The 26,405-nt window shown below is 36.2% G+C and overlaps 1 protein-coding gene across 1 annotated transcript in view; it reads right to left on the bottom strand.

Moving 5' to 3' along the window:
* Positions 1-11,169, bottom strand: part of LOC123546917 (transforming growth factor beta regulator 1-like) — a 30,498-nt gene extending 19,329 nt beyond the window's left edge. The window contains exons 1-5 of the mRNA XM_045333566.2: positions 11,015-11,169; positions 7,197-7,442; positions 3,580-3,635; positions 982-1,120; positions 465-535 (exon numbers count right to left, since the gene is read on the bottom strand). Of these exons, the coding sequence (XP_045189501.1) occupies positions 465-535; positions 982-1,120; positions 3,580-3,635; positions 7,197-7,433 (503 nt within the window). The 5' untranslated portion in view covers positions 7,434-7,442; positions 11,015-11,169. The remainder of the gene's footprint in view (positions 1-464; positions 536-981; positions 1,121-3,579; positions 3,636-7,196; positions 7,443-11,014) is intronic.
* Between the last annotated feature and the right edge of the window lie 15,236 nt (positions 11,170-26,405).

Consider the following 26,405-nt stretch of genomic DNA (forward strand, 5'->3'; position numbering starts at 1 on the left):
GCTGCTAGCAATTATTTCCAAGTCATTAAACTCTCATAAATTTCAAAATAAAACACTCCTGACCAGATAGATGTGACACTATTTTTGTCAAGCCTTTCTTTACTACTTAGAATATTCGGAACGACTTATAGATGAGAAACTTCTGACAATATAGAGTATTCCTGACTGGAGGTAGACCAGGAGCCTTAGCTGTTGATACAAATATGCCATATCCAATTATATTGTTTGCTAAAGGACATATGTACTGAATAAAATATTCTGTTTTAACTTTATTTCAGATGTGTATATAATTTACTCCCTTTGAGCCCCTTTTTCCCTTAAATACACCCTGTATGTCTTCGAGAAGAACCTATTTTTGGGACATAAATTAGTGTGAGCTTGCAGAACCCCTGTAATTTCAGTATCATACACTTTTTAATGGGTTCTAGCAGAAAATGATGAAGACTACAGGATGGATACAGTACCTCCTTTCTTCTCGAGCTCTAGCAACTTTCTCTTCCTGTCTAACCACTTCATCACAGATAGCTGCATTCATCTGCATTAATATTTAAAATTGACATTACTCAGGTGAACTGAAAAGTCCAAGGTTATTCTATGATTTGACCTAGTATTATATTTGCCCAGTTTTGAACTAATCCTAGACTTCATTCTATCAATTTTCGTGAAATTCAAATGGAAAATGTAACCTCTCAAGTGCGACTCTGTAGAATTTGACAGAGTTTGACATTGTAGAAAAACTTTTGATCTGACTGTTCAGAACTACACATGTACCTTAAATGCTGAAGACATATTTCCAGGCATGTAAGATTGTATTACTGACATATACTATATATCTAAAACATTTTAAAGTTGTTCAGAACTGGTGCAGTGGTATGGAAATTGTCAACAAATGAGTTTTTGCAATGACCCTCTAACAGGTCCTCACTACTATATATTGTTTTGTTACTGTAATGCATGTTCCTTGTATAAATATATACTTACAAATATCATATTTTTAACATATTTCTTCAGATATTTCCACTTATGATAGTAGGGATCTCTGCCAACTGCTCCAGGATGTTTTCTTCCTCTGTGACTGCTTGGCTGTTTCTTTCTGTACCCCATAATGCTACTTTCCTTCCTACAAATACAAAACACAGCTACAATGTATAATATTTCAAGATACTACAAGACACAAAGGATAAACCTTTTTCTTGAATTACAAAATCTCAAGTTCCCATGTCATATCAATCTCTTAAGTCCAGGTTTCAATGCTGTGAAACTGCATTTAGGAAACATACCAGGTATTCAACTTTGCCACTGGATTATTTTATCAGGCTTTGTGACTCACGTTCAAACTCAGTTTCATTTATAACCTTTGGCACTGATATAAAGACTCAAAGAGAGGAAACAGTCACTGTCAGGTCGAGTGGTGAAATTGTCCAACTACAAGACTAGCAGAAAATGTGACTTCATACCCCAGCTCCTCCAACTAAAATTACTAACAAAGATAACATTACAATGTGTAATACCTTTTTTTTATTTTTTAATAAATGGAAAAAACCACCACTGCCATTTAGTGAGTGATTTTTATCCCATTTAAATGGAAAAATTACAAGAGTTGTTTGTAAAATACGGATATGCTCCCAATGATGGCCTGTAAAAGGTTTCAGGTGTGCAATACTAGTATTTCAGTATGATGTGACATAGAACTTTCACTTATTGATCCCATGAACAAAAGGAGTCAGCCATTTATCATAGACATGCTAAGAATTCTGAGGCCCAACAATCGATCTAAATTATTTCAGGTGTAAAGGTCTCTGTGAACTTGACTTTTGACCAATTGATCCCAAAAACAACTAGGGGTCACAGAGTCTTAACGTCACTGTGGCCTTGGATTTTTGACCTACTGACTTCCAAAACAGCAGGAGTCATCTCTGACCTCTGGCAATTATTCAATTAGGAATGACTATTGTTGGCTAAAGCCTTTCCTAGAAAGTTCGCAGAAACCATTTTAGTTTCCAAGTCACGGTGACCTTGCCCTTAGACCTACTAATCTCAATAGCTATAAGGGCCACCTAGTGATCACACACAATCATCCTTTGTAAGTTTGACCACTGTATCATGACCAAGCAGTCTTTAAGTTATTTAATGGAAACTGTTTTTGGTCTCAAGGTCACTGTGACCTTTGATGTATAGACTCTAAAAGCAATATGTTTCATCTACTGACCACAGGCAATCATCCTATGACGTCTGACCACTTCAGGCCCAAGTATTTTCCAGGTATTTATCGATGACTATTTTCAGCTTAGAGATCTGTAGTCTTTACTTTTGATCTACTGACTCAAAAAACAATAAGGTTCATGCAGTGTTGATCCACTCACAAGTCACCCTGTCAAGTTTAACCCATTTGGCCTTAATATTCTCAAGGTACTAACTGAAAAACGTTTTCAGTCCCAAGATGACTGTGTCCTTGACCTTTGATCTACTCCCCACCCCACAAAAAAATATAAGGGGACACCTACTGACCCCAGGCAACCATCTTATAAAATTTGCATGCCGCAGACATTTTCTAGTTATCACTCAGAAACTGAAGCGTCTAACAACCAACAGACCGACAGACATAAGCAATGCAATCTAGATTCTACTCTTCTTCAAAGGGAGGCTATAAAAGTAATACATGCATCTACTATAAAAATGTACATACATGTAATTTATTATGATGTCATTTACAGCTGCATTGGTGAAAACATACAAATCTTCTGGTTGGTCAGCAAGAAAATGTTAGCTATATTGCTGACCTTTTATAAATCCCATGCCTAGTTCAGACCACAAACTCCTCACTGTTCTTTTATAAATCTCATGCCTAGTTCAGACCACAAACTCCTCACTGTTCTTTTATAAATCTCATGCCTAGTTCAGACCACAAACTCCTCACTGTTCTTTTATAAATCTCATGCCTAGTTCAGACCACAAACTCCACACTGTTCTTTTATAAATCTCATGCCTAGTTCAGACCACAAACTCCTCACTGTTCTTTTATAAATCTCATGCCTAGTTCAGACCACAAACTCCTCACTGTTCTTTTATAAATCTCATGCCTAGTTCAGACCACAAACTCCACACTGTTCTTTTATAAATCTCATGCCTAGTTCAGACCACAAACTCCTCACTGTTCTTTTATAAATCTCATGCCTAGTTCAGACCCAGACTCCTCACTGTTCTTTTATAAATCTCATGCCTAGTTCAGACCACAAACTCCTCACTGTTCTTTTATAAATCTCATGCCTAGTTCAGACCAGATCCTCACTGTCTTTATAAATCCATGCCTAGTCAGACCAACTCCTCACTGTTCTTTTATAAATCTCATGCCTAGTTCAGACCACAAACTCCACACTGTTCTTTTATAAATCTCATGCCTAGTTCAGACCACAAACTCCTCACTGTTCTTTTATAAATCTCATGCCTAGTTCAGACCCAGACTCCTCACTGTTCTTTTATAAATCTCATGCCTAGTTCAGACACAAACTCCTCACAATCCTGATACTGGTTCTTTGGTTGAAAGAACTTCTTCGCAAGTAAAACCAAAATCTTGTTTACCCATGTTTCTTGTGAAGCAGACTGACCACACCAGGATGCCCTGAACTGCTGGAAGACTGTAAACAAAAAAACAAGAGGGTCATGATGACCCTGAATCGCTCACCCTGAGTAATATGAACTACATGTTTCAAATTGCAAACTGATGCTAAAATATTAAGAAGTCACATTCATGGTCACTGAAAGTCAGTTTTAAGATTGATGTGCAAAACTGCAGAGGTCATCTAAATTTCAAGGCTGTATCTTAAAAGACAAGAAAGTAGGTCAGTAGGTCAAGGTCACAGTAAGGAATTATACTTAAAAAGTCTAGGAAAAACGATCTGATAATTTTCAAAATAATTTTTCCTATATAAGTCATATAACAAGTGACCCCAAGAAGGGAGGCGGGGGCGGCTCTTTTCACCCCAGGGGCATAATTTGAACAATCGTGTTAGAGGTCCACTAGGCAATGCTACATACCAAATATCAAAGGCCTAGACCTTGAACTTTCAGACAAGAAGATTTTTAAATTTTTATTCCTATGTAAGTCTATGTTAAACTTGGGACCCCCAGGGCAGGGCCTGTTTTCAACCCAGGAGCATAATTTGAATTATTTTGGTAGAGGAACACTAGGCAAGGCAACATACCAAATATCAAAATCCTATGCCTTGCAGTTTCAAACAAGAAGATTTTTAAAGTTTTTCCTATATAAGTCTATGTAAAACTTGAGACCCTCAGGGCAGGGCCTCTTTTCACCCCAGGGGCACAATTTGAACAAACTTCACAGAGGACCATTAGATGATGTCACAAGCCAAATATCAAGGCTCTATGCCTTTAGGTTTTGGACAAGATGATTTTTAAAGTTTTTCCTTTCGGCTGCCATGGCAACCAGAGTTCTGCATGGAATTCAATTCTTTTAAAATTTTTGAAAGGGGGCCACCCAAGGATCATTCCTGTGAAGTCTGGTGTAATTCTGCCCAGTGGTTTTCAAGATGAAGATTTTTTTAGAAAATGTTGACAGACACACAACAAACAACGGACATTGAGTGGTCACAAAAGCTCACCATGAGCCTCTGGCTCAGGTGAGCTAAAAGACATGTAAATTATTTCTTACTCTCAGTCATAACAAGGTAGTCTGAAAAAACAGCTATATCCCCCGCCGCTGTTATGGATAGTGGAAGGGTTGATGGTATTGGGTGGTAGCATTGACATTAAATTACCGGTATAAGTATATTTTATAGTCCATGAATGACGACATCAATGAATTTGAAAATCCTTCAAGGGGTTCAGGAGATACAGAGTGGACACACGATCGAAGGCTCAAACCTTTGACCTTGAGTTGTGACCTTGACCTTGAGTCGACATGGCTGTCTCATGAGTTCTGCACATCATCTTGATAAGGTGATCATTTGATCAAAGTTTCATAAAAATCCTTCAAGGGATTAAGGAGATACAGAGTGGACACAAAATGTTATGGACGGACAGACGGAAGGATGGACACTATTCCTATAACCCTCCACTAATCATGGCAGGGGACTGAAAATTATTTAAATGAAAAAATGATTATGAAACCCAAAATGCTAAGAATTGTATAAAATAGATAATTAAATCTGACTGCAAGCAAAACAAAGTGAGTTCTTTTTCTTTAATATTCTTGATCTAAAGAGCATATTTTATTTTAAACTTTTAGTACTTAAACAGGAAGCATTGACCTAACTGGCATACTGACCATGATGCTTCAGCCATCACCAGGCTCTTAATTCAGAGAAAAAGTAATATTGGGTTAAATAATTCTTTGGTCTGTCTTTTGGATAACATACCAATGCACTGTTAATTGTAGATTGTAAGCTTGCATAAATCCACAAAACTAAATCTTGGTAAATAAGCAAGTAAATTTCCATTTATTTTATCTTAGTACATGTATGCTTAACCTTTAGCTTGTTGGTGGTCACTGATTCTCCCTTTGCGGCAAGTGTAGACCAAGATCACATGTATGTCCATGCAGGCTTATCCTGGTCTGCACTATCCACTATTCAAAGTAAATTTTCAGTGAACACCCTTTCAAATAATAAATGGTATTGCCTGCATTGAATAATGGACAGTCCATTTTAGAAAGTAGGTGGGCTAAAGGTTAAATATAATTTGAAATCCACAGTTTTCATATCTTCGAGAAAAAGTAGATTTTGCCGAAACAAAAATTTTTATTCCTACAAAATTAAATGTTTTCACAGTATCTAAGAAATTACAATTTTTGTATACAATATAAACAGAGACAGTGGTCCAAAGAATATTTGATACATTTTGCCTCTCAACATCTAGATTCAGTATAACACTTGACTGACTTCCTTCACTAGCAGACAAAAGAGGGGTTTAAACACTGATATCATTCTTTATTCACAACTCAGTTAAAAGAACTGAATATATAGTGTAAGCATGCAAGCTTATTTATAGTCGTCAACGGTAACCCATATGGGCGACTCTTCCAGAAGACTGCTAGACATGTTATTGGGAGGATAGTGCAAGATACAGAAGAACTCTAATGATTCTAGAAGCTTCACTGGTTTTTAGCATGCCAGGTGGAAAGCACCATGCACAGGACTCTTATCCCAATGTTAGTATTGCTTTTAATTGGAGACCTCCAGTTAAACAGGAGCTGTAAGTCTAGACAGCGCACTCCACTATTCGGCAATTTGACAGTAAAATGAATATTTTTTATATGTCTCAATAAGAGACCTCTACTTTAAAAGAAAGAAAGATACACCAAAGGACACAATTTTGTCAAGAACACAAATCAGAGTTATTGGGATTGTTACCACACATGCAGACGATGATGGTAAAAATATATTTGAGTTTCAAGTCATTATTGTATATGTACTAAAGTTAGTCAGAAACAAGTTTGTCAAAATTAGTATGAAGGGCATAATTTGGTCAAAATACAAATCAGGTTATGGGATTGTTGACACATGCATATGATGATGGTATAAATTATATTTTGAGTTCAAGTCATTAATTATATAGTACATGTACCATGCTATGCCAGAAAACAAGTTTGTCAAAAAAATTAAGTATGAAAGGCATAATTTAGTCAAAATACAAATCAGAGTTTGGGGATTGGTACCACACATGCGATGTGATGATAAAGATAAATTTTATATTGTACTAAAGTTATATAAATTGCAAAAAATAAGAGAAAGGGCATTTGCAAATACAATCATTAATTGTTGAACCAGTTGATTGTTAGAGACAATTCAACATTGCTTTACAATCCCATGATGTCTGATAAAAGTTTTCAAAATCAATTAAACAAGATGCATAAGAATTTAACATGACGAAATACATAACACCTTGGTGGACTTGACACTCAAGTTAAAAATGGGCCCAGCCCTGCACATACTTTGATTGTATGCTGGATAATGTTTATGTGGAGTTACAGTAAGATATAAGCAATAGTAAGTAATAGTAACAAAGATACATGTTTGACAGAAAAACAAAGGTTGCCGAAAATCTTTAACCAAGAAAGCTCATGCCGATGCCGGGGCAAGTAGAATATATATATTCTCCAAACAGTGGAGCTAAAAACTGTAATCAGACAGTATTACCACTGGACCACTGCGTCTGTTCTAGAAAGATAATAATAATACCTGTCCTCCTTTTGATGCTTCACCTCTTGGTGTCCCATTTGATTGGATAATTTTCACTGTTTGTCTGATCTGTGATTGGTTAGCAACTGACAAGACATTTGATTGGCTAGTGCTATCCAATGGTGTTTCTGCTGTGTTCAGTTCGGCCAATGAAATGTTATTTCCAGTTTTTAACAAACTCTGATATACTCTCTGCAGGTATTCTTTGTTATATCCTTCTGTCTGGTCCTGTTCCATTATGCAGCTCTGAAAATATTAGATATAGCTATGACACACAATTATGTTGATTTTGAGTAACTAATACTAGTAATTCAAAATCTACATTTGGTTGCTGTCAGGACAGCACTTCTTTATTTTTATGGGGCACTGGTGATTTTTTCAAGGGGACTCTGCCTTTAGGTAGCACCTTATTTCATATTAACAAAGAATTGTTAAATCTTCTGCTTTATTCTCACAAAGTACATGAATTTGCTGGGTGTGCGAAACCGCATATGCTGCTTTCTCCTTGATTCGAGCCTCGATCTTAAATCTTTTAGAGGTGTGCAAATTTTTGTAAACCTGTTCAATTAAATAATTTTTGTTTTTTGTTACAAAAATATTTGCATTTAACAATGGGCAATAAGAATTACAAAGTTATCATCTTTTATAAGTACTTTTTTGCATGAGACTGAAGGAGGTGAAACTCCACATCATTTTAAAACGTTTTCATCGATTCGAGCCCTCTATTTGGAAGGTCATTAATTGTTTATGTTTGCATATTCTATTTCCATAAAGCAAATTTCTATCAAGATTGACTTCTTGTTCACTTGTTACAACAGTCTAAATATGCTCAGGGTGCTTTTAATTTGAAATTTGGGTTCACAATATTATCCATTATGTAATTTCCTTTTGAAATAAGTAAATTTTTGATGCAAAAATTTAAAATTGGTATTTAATCAATTTTTCAGTGGTTTCATGACTAATATTTTCCAAGGCATTTTAAAATGTAAATGACACAAGTTTCTGATGGAAGAACATGCTACATGAGCATGAATTTTACTAAAACACAAGGGCTCGAATCGATGAGAAAGCTCAAATCGACGAGAAACAGGCATACAGTGCGAAACCAAGTACACTGACTATCTATCTATCTTCTCTGTTGACATCAAACCCCTTGCGGGAACGTAGACGTTTTGCGCGTCAAAATCAAAAAGAGAAAGAATATAGTGATAAAAATTTAGAGTGGAAGACACTAAAAGTAACTTTGGTGATATAAAAAGGTTAAAACTTGAGTTTGCAGGATAACTAGGGCGAGGCATGTTCATGGCTGCAAACTGCACTGTTCTTGGAAAATAAGAAAACTTGTAATAGTCAGTGATTGCAGTAATTAACCTATAACTTAGTAGCAGACACATCGGGTCATTGGGGTCAGGTAATCTACAATTGGGATAGCAACCAGATCATAATAAATCTTATAGAAGAGTGATAACCTAGAATCTATATGCCTTAAATCCAGTTGACGAAGGTTTAGGGAGTGTAGCATATCTGTTACACTGGAAGTACGGCCGTAGTTGGTCTTGATCCAACGGGAATCCCGCCCAACAGATTCCATTGGGTGTTACTTACGCAAAGAAGAGGACAGTGCTATCACATTCTTTACCTTTTCTGGTTTGTACTCAAAGGCAGATATCGACAAGTCAAAATGATATAATGATATTCAACTCTCGAGTACAATTATTTTGACTACTCATAGGCTAGACAAGCTTACTGTCGCTGTGCGGCTGCTTTTCAATTTCTGACTTCTGCAGTTAGAGTCAGTGTACCCGGTTTCGCACACATTTCCAAAGAATACCTTCCTATCTAGCTAAAAATGATTAAATTTGAATTTACCTCTATATGTTTTAATAAACACACTTGTTTCGGTTTGAAACACGCTACTTTCACTTCTAACTACAATGACGTATATCTCAAAGTGTACTTGATTCGGATAACATATTTTGACCAGTTGTTACATTTAAGTGTACCCGGTTTCGCACACCCTGCTATTTATAGAACTCAGTGATAACAACGCACCTACTCAACAGAAAAATATTAATTAACTTTTTAACCATTTATATAATTCAATTTAAACATGTATTTTCCAATGAAACATCTGAAAGTGAAATTTAAAGTTAGTTATGAAAGTGAAAGCTAGGTACCAAACCCTGTTTTTACTTCTAAAAGCAGAAAAAGCTAAAACAACTGAATACATGAAACAAAAATGAAACAATAGAAGCTGTTGAATCACAAAAGACCCCCACAAGTCTAATTATCCGATTAAGTTCTCTGTTTTAATAAAAACGTAAAGCAAACAATCAAGTTGAAGGCATTTTGCAGGTTGGGAGAACTTCAATAACTGTTGAAACATTTTTCATTCAGGTAAAGTAGTAGGTAAATACTTACCTGTATGATGGAATAGTGATTTTTTAATTTATTTTGCACCTTGTTGTTGTTTGCATAGTCATTATTTTCATGAAACTTAATATTTTTAAGCTGACCTACTGGTCTCCATTGATATTGTTATTGTTTTCGTCTGCACTTACCAGAACGAGGCTCCAGTGGGGAAGGACCCCTTGTGTCAAATTATGTAGGGAATAACTCATTTTCGTGAAATAATAACAAAGAATTGTTGAATTTTCTGCTTTATTCTCACAAAGTACATGAATTTACTTGGTGTGCGAAACCGCGTACAGTGCGAAACCGGGTACACTGACTCTACAGTTTGAGTCTGGTAAGCAATGGTCTTAATCATTAGGCAGTGGCTAGGGTTACGGTACCGTAATCCTAGCCTCCGATTCTAGGATTACGGAAGTTCCGTATTTCTAGACAACCCTGTGAGAATAGGCTAGGATTACGGAAGTATTTAAGAGGAGTCAAATATATATTTTAGGACATGCATAAATGATGTTTTAAACTTAATAGCGACTTTTTATGCCTGTCGTATTATTTCGTGTTATCGATCCACCATTTTGGGTAAGTAAAAGAAGAAAGAGAAAAGAAAAAAAATAGAGAAGAACAATTAAAAATGAAAGAAAAAAATGCAAAATCACGACTATGAAATAATAACGTACTCGAAAACAAAAACAAAATTACAACAATATTTAAAAAAAAAAAAACAATAACAAAAAAAAACGATTATTTATTATGGAAACTGAAAAGAAAAAGAAATGGGCCATGAACTGAGCACCTCCTCGTCATGTAACCCGGATATAGTTGGACAATTATGTAAACATTGAAACATTACTATTTTCATTAAGAAGATTTTAACTTTTATCATTCATAATCATTCATCAACAGTGCATAAATAATTGTCCATCTATATTTTACTAACCCAAAATGGCGGATCGATAACACGAAATAATATGGCAGACATGAAAAATCGCTATTTTAAGTGAAACAAGTAAGTTAACAACATCATTTATGCATGTCCTAACATATATATTTGATTTCTCTTAAATACTTCCGTAATCCTAGCCTATTCTCATAGAGGGTTGTCTAGAAATACGGAACTTCCGTAATCCTAGAATCGGAGGCTAGGATTACGGTACCGTAACCCTAGCCACTGCCTAATCATTAAGTTAATGGATTGGGATTTGACCTTATTGTTACTTCGTAAGAACCCTAGGCTAGGGTTTGGTTAGCTTTCTTGGTTGACCTGTTTATGTAATTGTCACATGATAGGTCATTCGAGATATCCACGCCTAGATATTTAGCTGAGCTGGCCGATTCGAGTTGGACTCGAAGTTTCTGGAGACAAATTTGTCACTTTTTCTGAACTCATTAAAATTTATCACAGATACCTGATACAACGACAGTTCTATACTGGAGTATTTGTTAGCTCTTCAACCTTTATTCACTAAAATTCAGACGATAGAAAGAATCCCGTTAAACTTTTTACCAAAAAAAATCTAGATCTAACGGGCGCTGACATTTTGTACCTTGATTTGTGGGTAACAATTTACCGAAAAAGTAAAACCCGGAAAACGCGGAAAGTTTACGGCGCCATTCTAGGAAGTAGAACTAGGATTTGTCCAATTTATGTAAACTAGAGCATCTATAAACCTACGTACATGTAGCATTGAAGTTTAATAGAGTAGTTTGGTCGTCAAAACAGAGTTTTTTTTATGTGAGATAGATCTAAGAGTAATTTGGAAAACACGGATATTATAAAAAGTGCATAGGATTTGATAAAACATTATATTTAGTCACATTTTTATTTATTTAAAAACTATGTAAACAAGAATATCTTTACTATACAAGATATTTAAAAAGAAACAGAAAATATTTATATTTTGTAAGGTAATTTGATCGTGGAAAAAAGCATATTTTTCATGGCCGAAGCACAAATTGAATATCTGGAAATCATAGAAGTGCTTAAATTATATAATTATGTAGTAAAATACAACAGACTCTACCGAGTATCGAACCCCGGAGATCGTGATCTGTAGGCGGATACTCTAACCACGTCGCTTGAGGGTTAACCCAACAGCAAGGTTGTTGGAAGTGGCCTTACATATCTACAACCACTACAGGACCGGACTGTTCAAACCGCCTATAAGTTTCTAGCCTGAGGCATCAACTGAACCTACTATCAGTTACTAGCCTCATCCAAATGCAAGAATCCGTCAATCATCCTTGTCGCCATTGTGGTAAAATACCACAGACTCTACCGAGGATCAAATCCCGGACCTCGTGATCTGTAGGCGGACACTCTAACCAAATCGCTATATTAATATGAAATTAGGCGCTGCCTATCTGACGGGAAAACCTAGTCATACAGAATCTTATTTCTGCATTCATTTTTCTTTTTGATATTTTCAGTTTTGACAGTAAGCCTGACGGTTTTGCTATTCAGCCCGTTTTGTTATGTAAATTATGAACAAAGGCAAATGTTTTTAAATGTTTGGAATAAATGAACAAGATCAAATCATTTCTTCAAATGTGTCAAGACTAGACTGACGACGGAAAAATCGTTGGGTGCACAGAATCTAGTCCCAAAATGCATCAGAGGCCACTAGTCCAGTATATACAGTCGGCGCTATGGGCCCCAACGATCATGCCTTTGCTGTCAATTCGTTTCTCTAATACATTTGTCTGAATCCGGGAATGCAAAGTTTCTTTCAGTTCATGTACACGTAACAAATAGTTTTTAAAATACATATTAATCCTGTGTAACGTCACATTCATGGTATCAGTGCATTTAGATTATGTGGGTGCAACATCAAGTCAGACGTGACAGTATTTATACTTAATAGCAAACTTAGAAAAATTCTTTTAAAACTTATCTTTGTAAAGAGAAAATGGACATAAAAACAGTGTAAATTTAGTCACTATCTAAAAGGCAGAGTTCTCTTGATAAACCAACAGTGCCCCATAAAAATAAAAGAAGTTGTGTTAACATTAATGGCAATACCTGGTAATACAGATTCTTTGTATGAAGTTTAGTGTTCTATTAAGTTATTAACACAACGAGAGATCGTGTTTGTATACAAATCCGTTGTATTTTCTATTTTTAGAACTGATAAGACAAAGGTCGGGTGGGCGGACGCCGAGCGTCCATGTTTTTTTGTAAACAGTGATGTTTTTCTAACGGGTTAAACTTTCTTAAAACACAAATGATATCAATATTTCTTTGATCAATGGAAAGGATATAAAATAAGCAATTTATTGATTACTTTTAAATTTTATTTCGAAATAAAATGGATTAATTATGAACTAGGGCTGTGAAAGGGAAATAAGCAACACATGCTCTTCCCTGCCTTTGAATTTGAATCTCAAGTTTTGTTCAAAATTTACATTGGTAAACAATACACATTAATGATTTCTGCTCCAAAATTTGTGACAAATACTGGGCTTATAGAGAAAAAAAGCATATATGGGGATTCGAACTCCGGACCTCGCGCATGGAAGGCATGCATGCTAATTACTAACCACTGGGCCACAGAGGACTATGACATTTAACGTTATAAAATTGTGTATGTAAACAAATTTTGTTACGCCAGTGTGTCTGGATTTGTTTCATGGTCAGCTTTTAACGAGAATTTGCAAGAATTCCCTCCCTTAATTACTGACTGTGTTAAAGCAATTCCCTTCAAATTGGATTGCATCCCTTACATTAGCTGAAGTCGTGTCATTCATAACCTAAGTCAATAATTCTTTGTCATGGATTTTGCATTGATCTAATACATGTATTTTGCTTTAGGTAAAACACGGAAATAAGGCTCGCATGTTAGGCTACTCCATGGAAAGCAACAAAACATGTAGCCAGTTTTTGATATAAATCATGTTGTTTTATAGATTCATATAGAAGTATTATTCATGTAAAGATATAAAACATTTCTGTAAAAAAACATTATGTTAGCTTATGATATTGCGAAATTCGTGCTGTCATGTAACAGAAAATGAAAACATTTAAAGTGACATTATGCGCATCTAATACTGCATATAGTGTGTTTTGGGTGAGTGTTCTATAAAAGCAATTTTCGGTTGCTGTGCATTTATATGTGTTAAATTAACGATAATGCCGCATTAGTATTTGAAGTTGATGCTTTAAAAATAAAGAAATCGGACGGATAAAATAATAGATATTTTTTCAATCTTCTGCACAATGATCTCCCTTACCTGAAAATGGAAATTTCTGAAGTAGAAGGGAAGCAACTCCTGGTTGCAGTTTGCCGTTTTTTAAAAAGACTGCCCCAGTCAAAATAAGAAAAGTCATATTTGGAAACTTATTATTTTGTACTGGTAACAGGAAGAGTTTGGTATGTTGGGTTAAAAGCTATAATGTGCTCCATCCTTTTTACATGTACATCTATTTAAGCTTGATTTTTACTTGAGAAATGCATATAATTCCACTTTAAATAAATTTCTTTTCTTTTGAAACTTTGAATCCCGCCAAACATTGAAATCCGAAAATTATTTCATAAACGAGCTTTTCCACAAACACATGCATACATAATAGTTTTCCTCGAGAAAAACGAAACTTGTGTGAAGATATATGTATTCCCATTTTGACTGATTGTTCTTGCACATATAACGGTACTTTTGTTTAACTTTCATGTCTAGAAGTTTGCCTTTTAAAACATGATAAAATAAAGTAATAAACTAAACAATACTGTATTTGACAGGCAATGGCAAAGAAAAACCCGAGCAATTTAACAAACTTAAAAAAACATACATGTTACTAAAACACGCGCACACATGTTTTATTAACTGGTCTTGATCCAAGGCTTTCCATAGAAATCAAAGAAAGAAAGAATCTATTGAATTATGAATCAAGTTTCTGATTTTTTCTGATCAGCATTGGTGTACGTGTATCATAGAGATCCTAACTCATTTTTTTAAACAATTAGCTCTGATTCATCCTGTCTACTTATTTATAGTGTCTAAATTACTTGCTTATACATAAATCAAATATGCCATTCAGATATGTGTTTGTACATACTATACAATTCAGTCATGAAATCAAATTTATCGTGTAAACTGAAGTCTTTAGCTGTAAAGGTGACTGTTTTCCATGTTTTCCGTGGCAAAAAAAAATGTAGGTCGTACTAAAGAGATAATCCTACCGTGCAAACACATGGAAAGCATGCAATTTTTTTTTTCAAGCTTGGATTTCATTTCTAAATTAGACACGATATTGCGCGTCTGTTAATTTCACCCTGTCTTTGCACATCGTTGAAATCATGCTGTGTCTTTTGTTTAAATAAATGTACACATTCTCTCCCCCCTCTCACCAGCTTTCAGTGAGCGCCTAACTTGCAAATTACACCATTTCATTAGAAAAATATTCTTTGAAGTAGTTTTTCTCCTGTCGTCGAATGTTTCAATATTCCAAAGATATTTAGCTTTCAGTCGGAAATTATGTAATTTATGTTGATTCGTATTGTTTCCATAAAAAGTTTGGTGAAAAATCAAAGCTCTGTTCTATTCTGTTCTTTTCATTCTTTTCTATTTTTTTTTATTAATTAGACAATTATGAACGTTATTATTTTAAAGACTATATCGAATCGTACTTCAGTTGTTGGTATATGCAGTTCCGTAAATTAACACGGTTTAAGTTACATCAGAACTTTAAGAAATCTACAAGTTTTTTATTTCTTGGTACACTTTGAAGTAAAGTGGAATCAAGAGGCCTTTACCCTATTACACTTAAAATTATATTATTGTATTGTTTATAAAATCAAGAATACCTACATATGTGATAATAAATTGTCATGCTTTGGAAAATATGATTTATTTGCCTCTAAAGTAGAAGAAATTGAAAAGTTTACTGTTTTTCACTATATGTTCAATATAAGCGGGTTTTCACTATATGTTCAATATAAGCGACGGTGATACTTTTAAAACAAAATTTGAAGCAAGAAGATGTTCAGTTAGAATAAATATTTTCACATTAAATTGAAAAGAAGAAATTGAAGTTTTCTGTCATATCTGGTAAAATATTCACAAACCAAAAGACATATTAGAAATTAATCATTACAAATAAATTTCCTATATAATCTATTGCTCAAAGTAATGTCAATAGGGAAACCAATATTGAGTAGCGGATAGTTTTCAAGGGGGACAACCTACTATAATAAGCCAGTCAAATATAATAAAAGCTGGGGATGTATATTGGCATTTTTTGTAACTACTGGCTTTTCTACATTAAAAATTAAACTGGCGATGATTTTATTCTTCAAACACTACTATAATGCACATTTTTATTCAATATTGGAAACTATTAGCGGGACGCTTGAATCATCAAAACAAAAAAAAAAAAAAAAAAAAAAAAGTCGTAACAAAGAGACCCGAATAAGACCGATTTCATCTAATACCGCGAATTTTCAACTCGTTAAAATACGACAGAATAAGAATAATTTGTCTGCTGATGATTGTTCGTAAGAAACTTTATTTTGTCGAATGTCGTCAGCAGTTCCGGGAATTATGGGATAGACTGGACAACCGGTGAAGGTATAGAACATATTCCCAAGTTGAACTGTATATAGGTTTACTTTGACAGATATACACGTACACATTATCTATAGACCGTATAAAGGGTTAACCCAACAGCAAGGCTGTTGGAAGTGGTTGGAAGTGGCCTTATATACCTACAACCACTACAAATAGATCTAAAATATCTTTAGGATATTAAAGCAATTTATACATTCTTATAAATACCGAATCAGGATTATATGAGCCGCGCCGTGAGAAAACCAACATAGTGGCTTTGCGACCAGCATGAGTCCAGACCAGCCTGCGCATCCGCGCAGTCTGGTCTGGATCCATGCTGTTCGCTTTCAAAGCCTATTGCAATTAGAGAAACTGTTAGCGAACAGCATGGATCCTGACCAGACTGTGCGGATGCGCAGGCTGGTCTGGATCCATGCTGGTCGCAAAGCCACTATGTTTGTTTTCTCATGGCGCGGCTCAATATTCTACCACATATATAAAAGTACGAATTTAATAATGTTAGCTAAGAACAAGGCTTGGTCACGGTAACATTTACAGTTTCAGACGCATTGGGCACATCCAAAGATTCCTATCAATAGTCATTTTCCCTAGAACAGTTATAGTGATCCGGAAAAAAACTACATGGGCAGCTACAATGTTACGGATCCTGCTGACAATATCAATAAATCAATAAGACCCTCACAATCCCAGAACGCCCCTAAACGGTCCCTAATATATACGATATGGGACACAGAAAGGTCCCACACGGGTTATAAGATCTGGGACCCACAAGGGATCCACATTGATCTCATATAGTACATACCATATGGGACCCATGTCAAAATGGTTTGCAAAACCCATCTGGATCCCATATGGGTAGTCCATATAGGTCCCGCATGGGAGACCATATGGGTCCCATGTATGCTTGCGTTCTGGGTCAGTGGAACATGTTGCCCGCTGTTGTACATAAAGCAACCACAGCTGACTCCTTTAGAGCCTTTGACATTGTGTCTGTCCTAATCTCTGCACTCAATCTTTAAACAGCAACAAGTGTAAAAAGTCTTAATAATGATGTAAAATTTGGAAAGTTTTATTGTTTTGGCACATGTACAAACTTGATCGTATATGTAAAATCACCATAAAATATTATTCAGCACCTACACATAATTTTCAAAGTTATGAAGGAGTGTTACAGTAGTAATTTGAAGAAGAAGAAGAAGAAGAAGAAGAAGAATTTCCCCATAGATTTCCATTATATCATTATGGCGTGTATATGGCCTTCCATGAATCAAATCTAGTCCCATTTTTTTTTTCAACAACTATCCGAGTTCAACCAAAATAACGAATGGTAAACGTATGAATAGTTATACTTAATTTGAGCATTTCTCACATGAATTACAGGACCCGCTATTTACATCGATTGCATGACGGTAGAAAACTTTCATGAAACGTTTTTTTTTCAATACCCATCAAGTGTAACAACTATTGTCAAATGTGCGATAAAAATACTCTATAAACGCACAAAAGATGAATCACTTTTAGGTTTGTTCACATTTCGGACCTAGCTTTCTCCCAGGTATACGATTAAGTAGGTGCCCTGTACTTTTTTGAATTGCTGGTCTCTGACCAACTTTAAAGAGTGAGAATAATAAAAAATAAAGAGTCTGACTAAATATTTCAGGTACAGTGAGACTTGAATGGAAGTGTTCCAGTCAGTTGTTAAAAAGTTAGAAGTTAAAAGTAAAAATTAAAAACAGCGAAAAGGAGACTAACATTAAATTTTTACACTATCGTTATTACACCCATGTAGATATATACTTTAGGACAGTGACAGTTCATAACAACACGGAGCTTCCGATAGACAAATATTGTTTAGATGGGGGATATCATGAGTATGTCAGAATATCGTACATCAGCAAGGTAAAAACAAAGCTTATCTTTAATATTACAGAAAAGTCATACTTAATGGTAAAATACATTTGCGAAAGAGATTGGATAGAAAAGCCATCAGGACTCATAATAGATTAATGTAAATAAAAATAAAACAACAACAAAAACAAATAAAACGAAACAAAACAAAAAACCTGCAAAATGCAGGATGTCATAAACACAGACAAGAAGAGTATGTGTCAGGACGCCTCACACAATCCCTTCCCCCTCTACCGCCAACTGTTAGCCAATATGTTTCAGCATTTTATCACGAACTGAGCATAGGTAACGATCATAGAACATGCTATATTTATGCCTTCGGCATGTTTTAAAAATGCACTCTTTACCACCAATGCTCTTTATATTAAAAGACAGGGAATCATTGCAATTGGCATTTCCTTGTCCTGGTTACCCGGTCTGTATTAAGCATTCCCGGGAACCAAAATTAATAGATATCGTTTAACCCTCATGTAGTAATCATCCGGTGCAATGAAGTTGACAGCGTACCAAATCGGTAATGAGTGCGAACCCTCTGCTCCCTCACCGGCTTAAAGTACTAGTACGAATATATGGATAAGAGTCCAGTGGTGCTTAATATCTGGCATGTTAAAGAACCATGGAATGTAAGGGAATCTTGCAAACACAGAAAAAAATACATTTTTGGAAAGTGTATTTCGTAAGATCGTAAGATTAACGACGTCGAAGACAGCAAAATGAGTGCTTTCCTCCGTACGAAGCGTCTATCAGTTCCGTTCGAAACGTATAAGGATCTTACATGCCTGCCTGTGTAAGACAGGTTTTTCCCTACCCGAGGGACAGTGTGGAATGAAAAACCGAGCGTTAGCGAGGTTTTTTATCCAAGCTGTCCCGAGGGTCGGGAAAATAGCTGTCTTACACAGGCAGACATGTTGGATAATTTTTCTTGCCTATCACGCTCAAAATAGATTGTAATGACGAATAAATTTGGGTATTTTCTGGGATTATTTATATAGTTTATGACGTCATAATAGTGCTAGTACTATGTGACGTCACCGGAGTGCACGCTATTTTAGACAAGGTTTTACCCTAGGGAAAGACAGGAATATCTATCCCTGGCGCGTGCTCGGACAAATGAATACTTTTCCCGCTGGGTAGGCAAGAATCACCTTTCTAACTTCGAAGTGTGTACGTTATCTACATAGTTTTCAACGAAAACGCAGTTGGGCGAAGTGTTTTCAAGAGAAAACTACATAGACCAGATACCAGATACAGATACTGAGATAGCAGTTAGACGTTTGTGCGGAAGGTAACATTCATCTTGCTGTCTTCGACGCACTTTATAGGGACTATAGGAATGCCCTCCGTCCGTCTTTTGCAAATCTGGATCCTGCAATTCCTCAAAAAGTTTTTTTTAAGCTAGGTTCATAAAACTTAGTAGATATCTATGTGAATAGCGAGCAAATATGTAGATTATGCACGTACATGACTTATGCTTGTAGGTTATAGGTCAAGGTCACTACTGAAGGTCAAGTAAGTATTGTTTTCTACTCCATGACTTTTATATGCATTGCTGGAGTCACAAACGTTCCCCATGATGAGACAACACATGATCTATGCTTGTCGATTAAAGGTTTAAGATCAAATAAAAAATTTTTTCCACTCAATTACCAGTGGTCTACAAGCAAATGTTCCTCGTGACCAGACAATATGTCGCATACATGACCCATGCTTGGTGGTCAAAGATCAAGGCCACAATTGAAATTAAAGTAAAATAGTTTCTTGTACCTTAGCTTCGAAATGTCTTGAAGCATTTTTATATGCATTCACAAATATGTTCTTCATAACCAGATGATGTGTTGCATGACCAATGCCTATCAATCACAGGTGAAAGTTACCATTGAGGATCAAGCTTTCTGCTCCATTACTTTTAATTGCATGGAAGGATTTTTAAATTACGCCCATGATTATACCATGTGTCGCGCACATGACCCTTGTCGGTCAAAAGTCAATGTCACTATTAAAAGTCATGTAAAATTGTTTCTGCTCCATAACTTTTTTTGTGCAATGATTGATGGATTATCTTAGTGCTGCAAACAAATATTCCCCATGATTAGGTAATGATGATTAGACAATGTGTCGCATACATAATCTATGCTTGTAGGTGAAATGCACTGTTAAAATGTAAATAAAACATATTTTTTGTTTCTTAGCTCATCAATGCCTCGAAGCAGTTTTAGTCCCCTACCAATGGAACACCGCAAATCTTGATCCTGCAATTACTCATGACAAACAGTTGCCTACAACGTAATGGACGAACATTAACAAAGTTTTCCACCGGTAGAGGACTTCTATATTGTCACTGCGATACTCGGTCATTGGGTTGTTGAACAGGCCACTTCACCAGAATTACATAGAGCTTGTGGACTGTACAGTAATGTACTTATTATTCCCCTACGCCACAGTTGAATTTTCCAATTACACATCTCATTCCAAACTTAAGTTATAAAGGGAGAACAATTTACCTGTTTTTGTACCAGTGACCTTGTCCTTGACCCAGATGACAACAAATACATTCACATTGTCTTTCGTAAAAGCTTTCACCCACCAAGTTATCTGACAAGAGGTGTACTCAAACTAAAGCCATTTCTCTATTTTTAGTAACGTTGACACCAGATATAACTGTGACCTTGACTCTTTTTCATTAAAAAAAACCATAAGAAGTACCGCGACCAATCCTTTCAACATTACAAAAAGTATGAGAAACCAGCGCTTTAGCTCACTACGCCAAAGTGGAATTTCGAAAGTTTGTAGAAAGATTAAGTTATGCTGACTTTGATCTTAATCCTACTAAGCAATATCCTGTGGTGACTGATTTCTGCCATTTCTTGTGTTCGTGTCGGCGAGGCGAAATGTCTAAGTAACGAAAACACGAAAGGTCGAAATGATGCTTATTTATCGTGTGTTCGCCTTTCGAATTCCGAGGCGAATACACGAAGTAAAGAAACATTAAAGGCGAAATAACGAAATTTTAGAGGCGAACACACGGACTTTTGTATCTTTCACTTTTCGTGTCGGCGGGTATTAAAACTTCGTGTTGTCGCCCTTCTTTTGTCGTGTCTTCGTGTATTCGCCTCGAATGGCGAAAGAGGAACACATGACAATTGAGCTGATTTCGACCTTTCGTTACTTCGACCCGCCGACACGAATACTCGACAAATGTTCCGTGTAGGGTCTACCTTAATACAGTAATGGACAGTAATTTGCCAAGACATCTTTTATGGAATATAAATCATTATCTTTCATAAATATAGAACAAATATTTTTTATACATGGTAAAACACATTATTTAGATAAAATTCAAAACTCAGGGCGGAGTAATGAATCCCCGTAAGACTGGTAGAAGCGTAATGTATGTATAAATTTAATACCAGCTATAAAATACTTGCACAATGACATCTTTTATGGAATACAAGACATAATCTCTCATATACTGTTGAGAAATATAATTTTATAAATGGCAAAAAAACATTTAATTAAAACACTCTTTCGATATAAATTATTTCTTAATTAACTAATGAGAAATATTATTTTATATGCGCTAAACACATTATATAAATCACACTGATCATCAGTAGAGCTTGTAGAGGTGTAAGTGATGTATGTATAAATTTTATACCAATGAGTGACACGTTTTGTATAAAATATTTTCCATGGTTAATTGATATTAGATAATTATTTTATGCGTGGTAAAACGCATTATCGAGATAGCAATCGTAGCTGCAAGCTGCATGAGTTAGGCGTAGTGATGCTGACAAAGTATTTTTTTTATTGGATTTGGTGCCCCTACGTGCATTATTTCATCACGAGCGGGCATCTGGGTAGAACCACCGACCTTCCGTAAGCCAGCTGGATGGCTTCCTCACATGAAGAATTCAACGCTCCGAGTGAGGCTCGAACCCACATCGATGAGAGGCAAGTGATTTGAAGCCAGCGACCTTAACCACTCGGCCACGGAGGCCCCGGCTGACAAAGAAGTACAAAATGTATATAGAAACGTAATGTCTTTAGCCATTCTTTTTTCCCCCACAACAATTATAAATGTGTTCAAGCATAAGCAATTAAATTATCGCAATTCTAAGTTAAACGCAAACGTTAAACGTTATATCTTACTATATTTTCTGTGTGATTAACGCTGTAGAGTTTTCTTACGTATTCGAAATTTTAATTACGTATGCATTTGACTTTGAATAATTAATGTCGTATCTTTTTGAAATAAATCAAAAATATCTGTGATATTTTCCAAAAAATCTAAAAAGGTTACATGAAATAAATCAAACGCGGCTGTTTATAATCCGATTATATGTTTCATTAGCCGACGCCCAAGACTTGATAATTAATACACATGCCTACCGAACTTGCACATTTGTCGTGTGTTCGTCTTGGCGGGTCGAAGACACGAAAACACGAAAGGTCGAAAACTGCTTATTTGTCGTGTGTTCGCCTTCCGACTTTCGAGGCGAATACACAAGGACACGACAAAAGAAGGGCGACAACACGAAGTTTTAATACCCGCCGTCACGAAAAGTGAAATATAAAAAAGTTCGTGTGATCGCCCTTGAATTTTCGTTATTTCGCCTTCTATGTTTCGTGTCGTCGTGTATTGACCTCGAAAGTCGAAAGGCGAAAACGCGACAAATAAGCAGTATTCGACCTTTCGTGTTTTCGGCATTTCGATCCGCCGACACGAACAAATAAGCATTATTTCGACCTTTCGTGTTTTCGACATTTCGCCTCGCCGACACGCAGAAATCAGTCACCATACTATCCAGTCCTTTTGGATACCTTGCACACTGACGTCCGGATCCAGGTAACATATTTTGTCATATTTTTCTTATTACGTACTTGACGGATTTTCGTAAGATAAAGTGCGTCGAGTAATGCATTTATCAAACAGGTCAGACTTATATATACAGTGCTTGTAACTCCATCAGAATTATAGTCCTTGTGGAATGTACAATAAAGCACTTATTAAAAAGGTCATCGTTTATCAGAATTATAGAGCTTGTGGATTGTAAAGAAATGCACTTATTCCACAGGCCACTGCATTAGAATTATAGTGTGTGTGGACTGTACAGTAATGCACTTACTAAAATGCCACGCCATCAAAATCATTAGATGTTGTGATGTTATTTTTTCCAAAAAAAATGGTCTTGAAGTATAACTTTTTTAGCTCACCAGAGCACGAAGTGCTCAAGGTGAGCTATTGTGACCGTCCGTCGTGGTCCATCGTGCGTCGTACGTCGTGAACCATCCGTCGTCCGTCAACAGTTGCCTTGTTAACACTCTAGAGGCCACAGTTGTAAGCCAATCTTTATGACACTTAGTCAGAATGTTTGTATAAATGATCTGTAGGCCAAGTTTAAAACTGGGCCATGTGAGGTAAAAAGCTAGGTCTGTAAGCAAGATCAAAGGAAACTCTTTTTAACACTAAAGAGTCCGCAGTTTACGTTTGAAACATATGAGAATTGGTCAGAATATTTGTCTTGATGATCTCTAGGTCAGATTTCAATCTGGGTCATGTGGGGTGAAAAGCTATGTCACCCTGTTAGATCAAAGCAAAAACTTGTTAACACTCTAGAGGCCACAGTTGTAAGCCAATCTTTATAAGACTTAGTCAGAATGTTTGTATAGATGATCTCTAGGTCAAGTTTGAAACTGGGCCATGTGAGGTAAAAAACTAGGTCAGTAAGCAAGATCAAAGGAAAATCTTGTTCACACTCTAGAGTCCATAGTTTACGTTTGAAACTTATGAGAATTGGTCAGAATATTTGTCTTGATAAACTCTAGGTCAAGTTTGAATCTGAGTTATGTGGGGTAAAAACTAGGTCACCCGACCAAATCAAAGGAAACGCTTGTTAACATTCTAAAGAGCACACCTGTAACTCAATCTTTATGAGACTTGGTCAGAATATTTGTCTTGATGATGTCTAGGTCAAATTTGAAACTGGGTCATGTGGGGTTAAAAACTAGGTCTGTAAGTCAGATCAAAGGAATATGCAGCTCTATCAAATAACTCTGATCTGATATCATCATATAAATCACATTTTAATATAATATGTGATTCAGTTTCAATTTCAATCTCTTTACAAAAAGGTCATGTAAGCTCATGCGGTTTCAACTTTCCATAACCCCACATCTGAATTTGCTAAAAGCAGATCAAAGGAAAATCTTGTTTACACTCTAGAGTCCATAGTTTAAGTTTGAAACTCATGAGGATTGGTCAGATTGTTTGTCTTGATGACCTCTAGGTCTAGTTCGAATCTGGATCATTTGGGTCAAAAACTAGGTCACCCGGTCAAATCAAAGGAAAAACTTGTTAACACTCTAGAGGCCAAAGTTGTAATTAAAGTTGTAAGTCAATCATTATGAAACTTGGTCAGAATGCTTGTCTTCATGATTTCTATTTCAAGTTTGTATTTGGGCCATGTGGGATTAGTAACAGGTCAGTAGGTCAGATAGGGAAAATCTTGTTAATTAACATTAAGAGTCCACGGTTTAAGTTCGAAACTCAAAACAATTGGTCAGAATGTTTGTCTTGATAACGTCTAGGTCAAGTTCGAATCCTGGTCATGTGGGATCAAAAACTAGGTCACCCGGTCAAATCAAAGGAAAGACTTGTTAATACTCTAGAGGCCACAGTTGTAATCTTTCTGAAACTTGGTCAGAATGTTTGTCTTGATGATCTCTAGGGCGAATTCGAATCTGGGTCATATGGGTTCAAAATCTAGGTCACCCGGTCAAATCAAAGGAAAAACTTGTTTACACTCTAGAGGCCACAGATGTGACTTAATCGTTATGAAACTTGGTCGGAATGCTTGTCTTGATCTCTATGTTAAGTTTGAACTGAGTCATGTGGGGTCAAATACTTGGTCAATAGGCCAGATCACCTCTGGTGAACGTTATATGGCCATCATAGCCCTCGTGTTTAATACTACGGGGTGTTTAAATAAAACTCAGCTGTACGCAGGTACTTTCTACGGAATAGCTTTAGTGCCAGTTGCGTTTTTATTTATTAACTCGAAATTTCGGGTTACTAACTCTAACTCATACAATGGCCTTTGGGTTTTTAAAAGATGGTTCTTCTGTCAGTTATTTGAGATTTCTTGACTTTGCAGAAGTGAAACTGTAAATAAAATCCCTAGAGGCGTCAGTGGCCGATTGGTTCTTTTTTTTTGTGTGTGTGTGTGTGTGTGTGTGTTGGGTTTAACGCCGTTTATCAACAGTATTTCAGTTATGTAACGGCGGGCAGTTAACCTAACCAGTGTTCCTGGATTCTGTACCAGTACAAACCTGTTCTCCGCAAGTAACTGCCAAGTTCCCCACATGAATCAGAGGTGGAGGGCGAATGATTTCAGACACAATGTCTCTTATCAAATAGTCACGGAGTACATACGGCCTGCCCGAGGATCGAACTCACGACCCCGCGATCCGTAGATCGGCGCTCTCCCTATTGAGCTAAGCGGGCGGGTTCCGATTGGTTCGGGTCGCTGGCTTCAAATCACATACAGCTCACTGCTGTGGACTTGAAATGTCATTTTGGGTGTAGAAATATTTCATTTGAGGAAGCATCCTGTTGGCTTGTGGAAGGTCAGCAGTTCTACCCATGTGATGCCTTTCCATGTCTGAAACCATGCACGAAGAGGCATCTGGGGTCTTTTTCAACCATGAAAAACTGGAAAGTCACCAATGACCTATAAATGTGTGGCCGTGATGTTCAACTCAACCAAACAAACGAAAACAATAACACCACAGATAAATTATTTGATAGATTACTTCCGCTGTGATGAGGACAAAGGCCAAGTTCACCACATACTCTGTAACCGAGGTACCTCAGATAGGATAGATCATACTGTGAAAGCATTATACCTCAATAAACAAAGTTATTGGGGTGGGTGGGGGTTGCGGGGAGGGGGGGTCGTATATAGAAGTGAACTTGTCAGTCGGTCTGTGGATTGGTCGGTATAGGCCCGTTCTAACCCGAAATTTGAGTTAGTGACCCGAAATTTCGAGTAACGTAAGTCAATTTTTGAGATAATAACTCGAAATTTCATGATAGTAAGTCGAAATTTCGAGTTAGTATCTGGAAATTTTGAGTTAAGTGTCTTCAGATTTCGAGTTAGTAACTCAAAATTTCGGGCAAGTATCTCGAAATTTCAAGTTAATAAATAAAACGCACCTGGCACTAATGCTCTTTCGTAATTATCTACTTACATATTCTCTTCAAATATTTTATGATGATTTCTTCTATGTAGTATTTATTACAACACAAAATAAAAAGCAAAATCATGG

Source organism: Mercenaria mercenaria, chromosome 9 (genome assembly GCF_021730395.1).
Source record: "Mercenaria mercenaria strain notata chromosome 9, MADL_Memer_1, whole genome shotgun sequence".
NCBI classification, from domain to species: domain Eukaryota; kingdom Metazoa; phylum Mollusca; class Bivalvia; order Venerida; family Veneridae; genus Mercenaria; species Mercenaria mercenaria.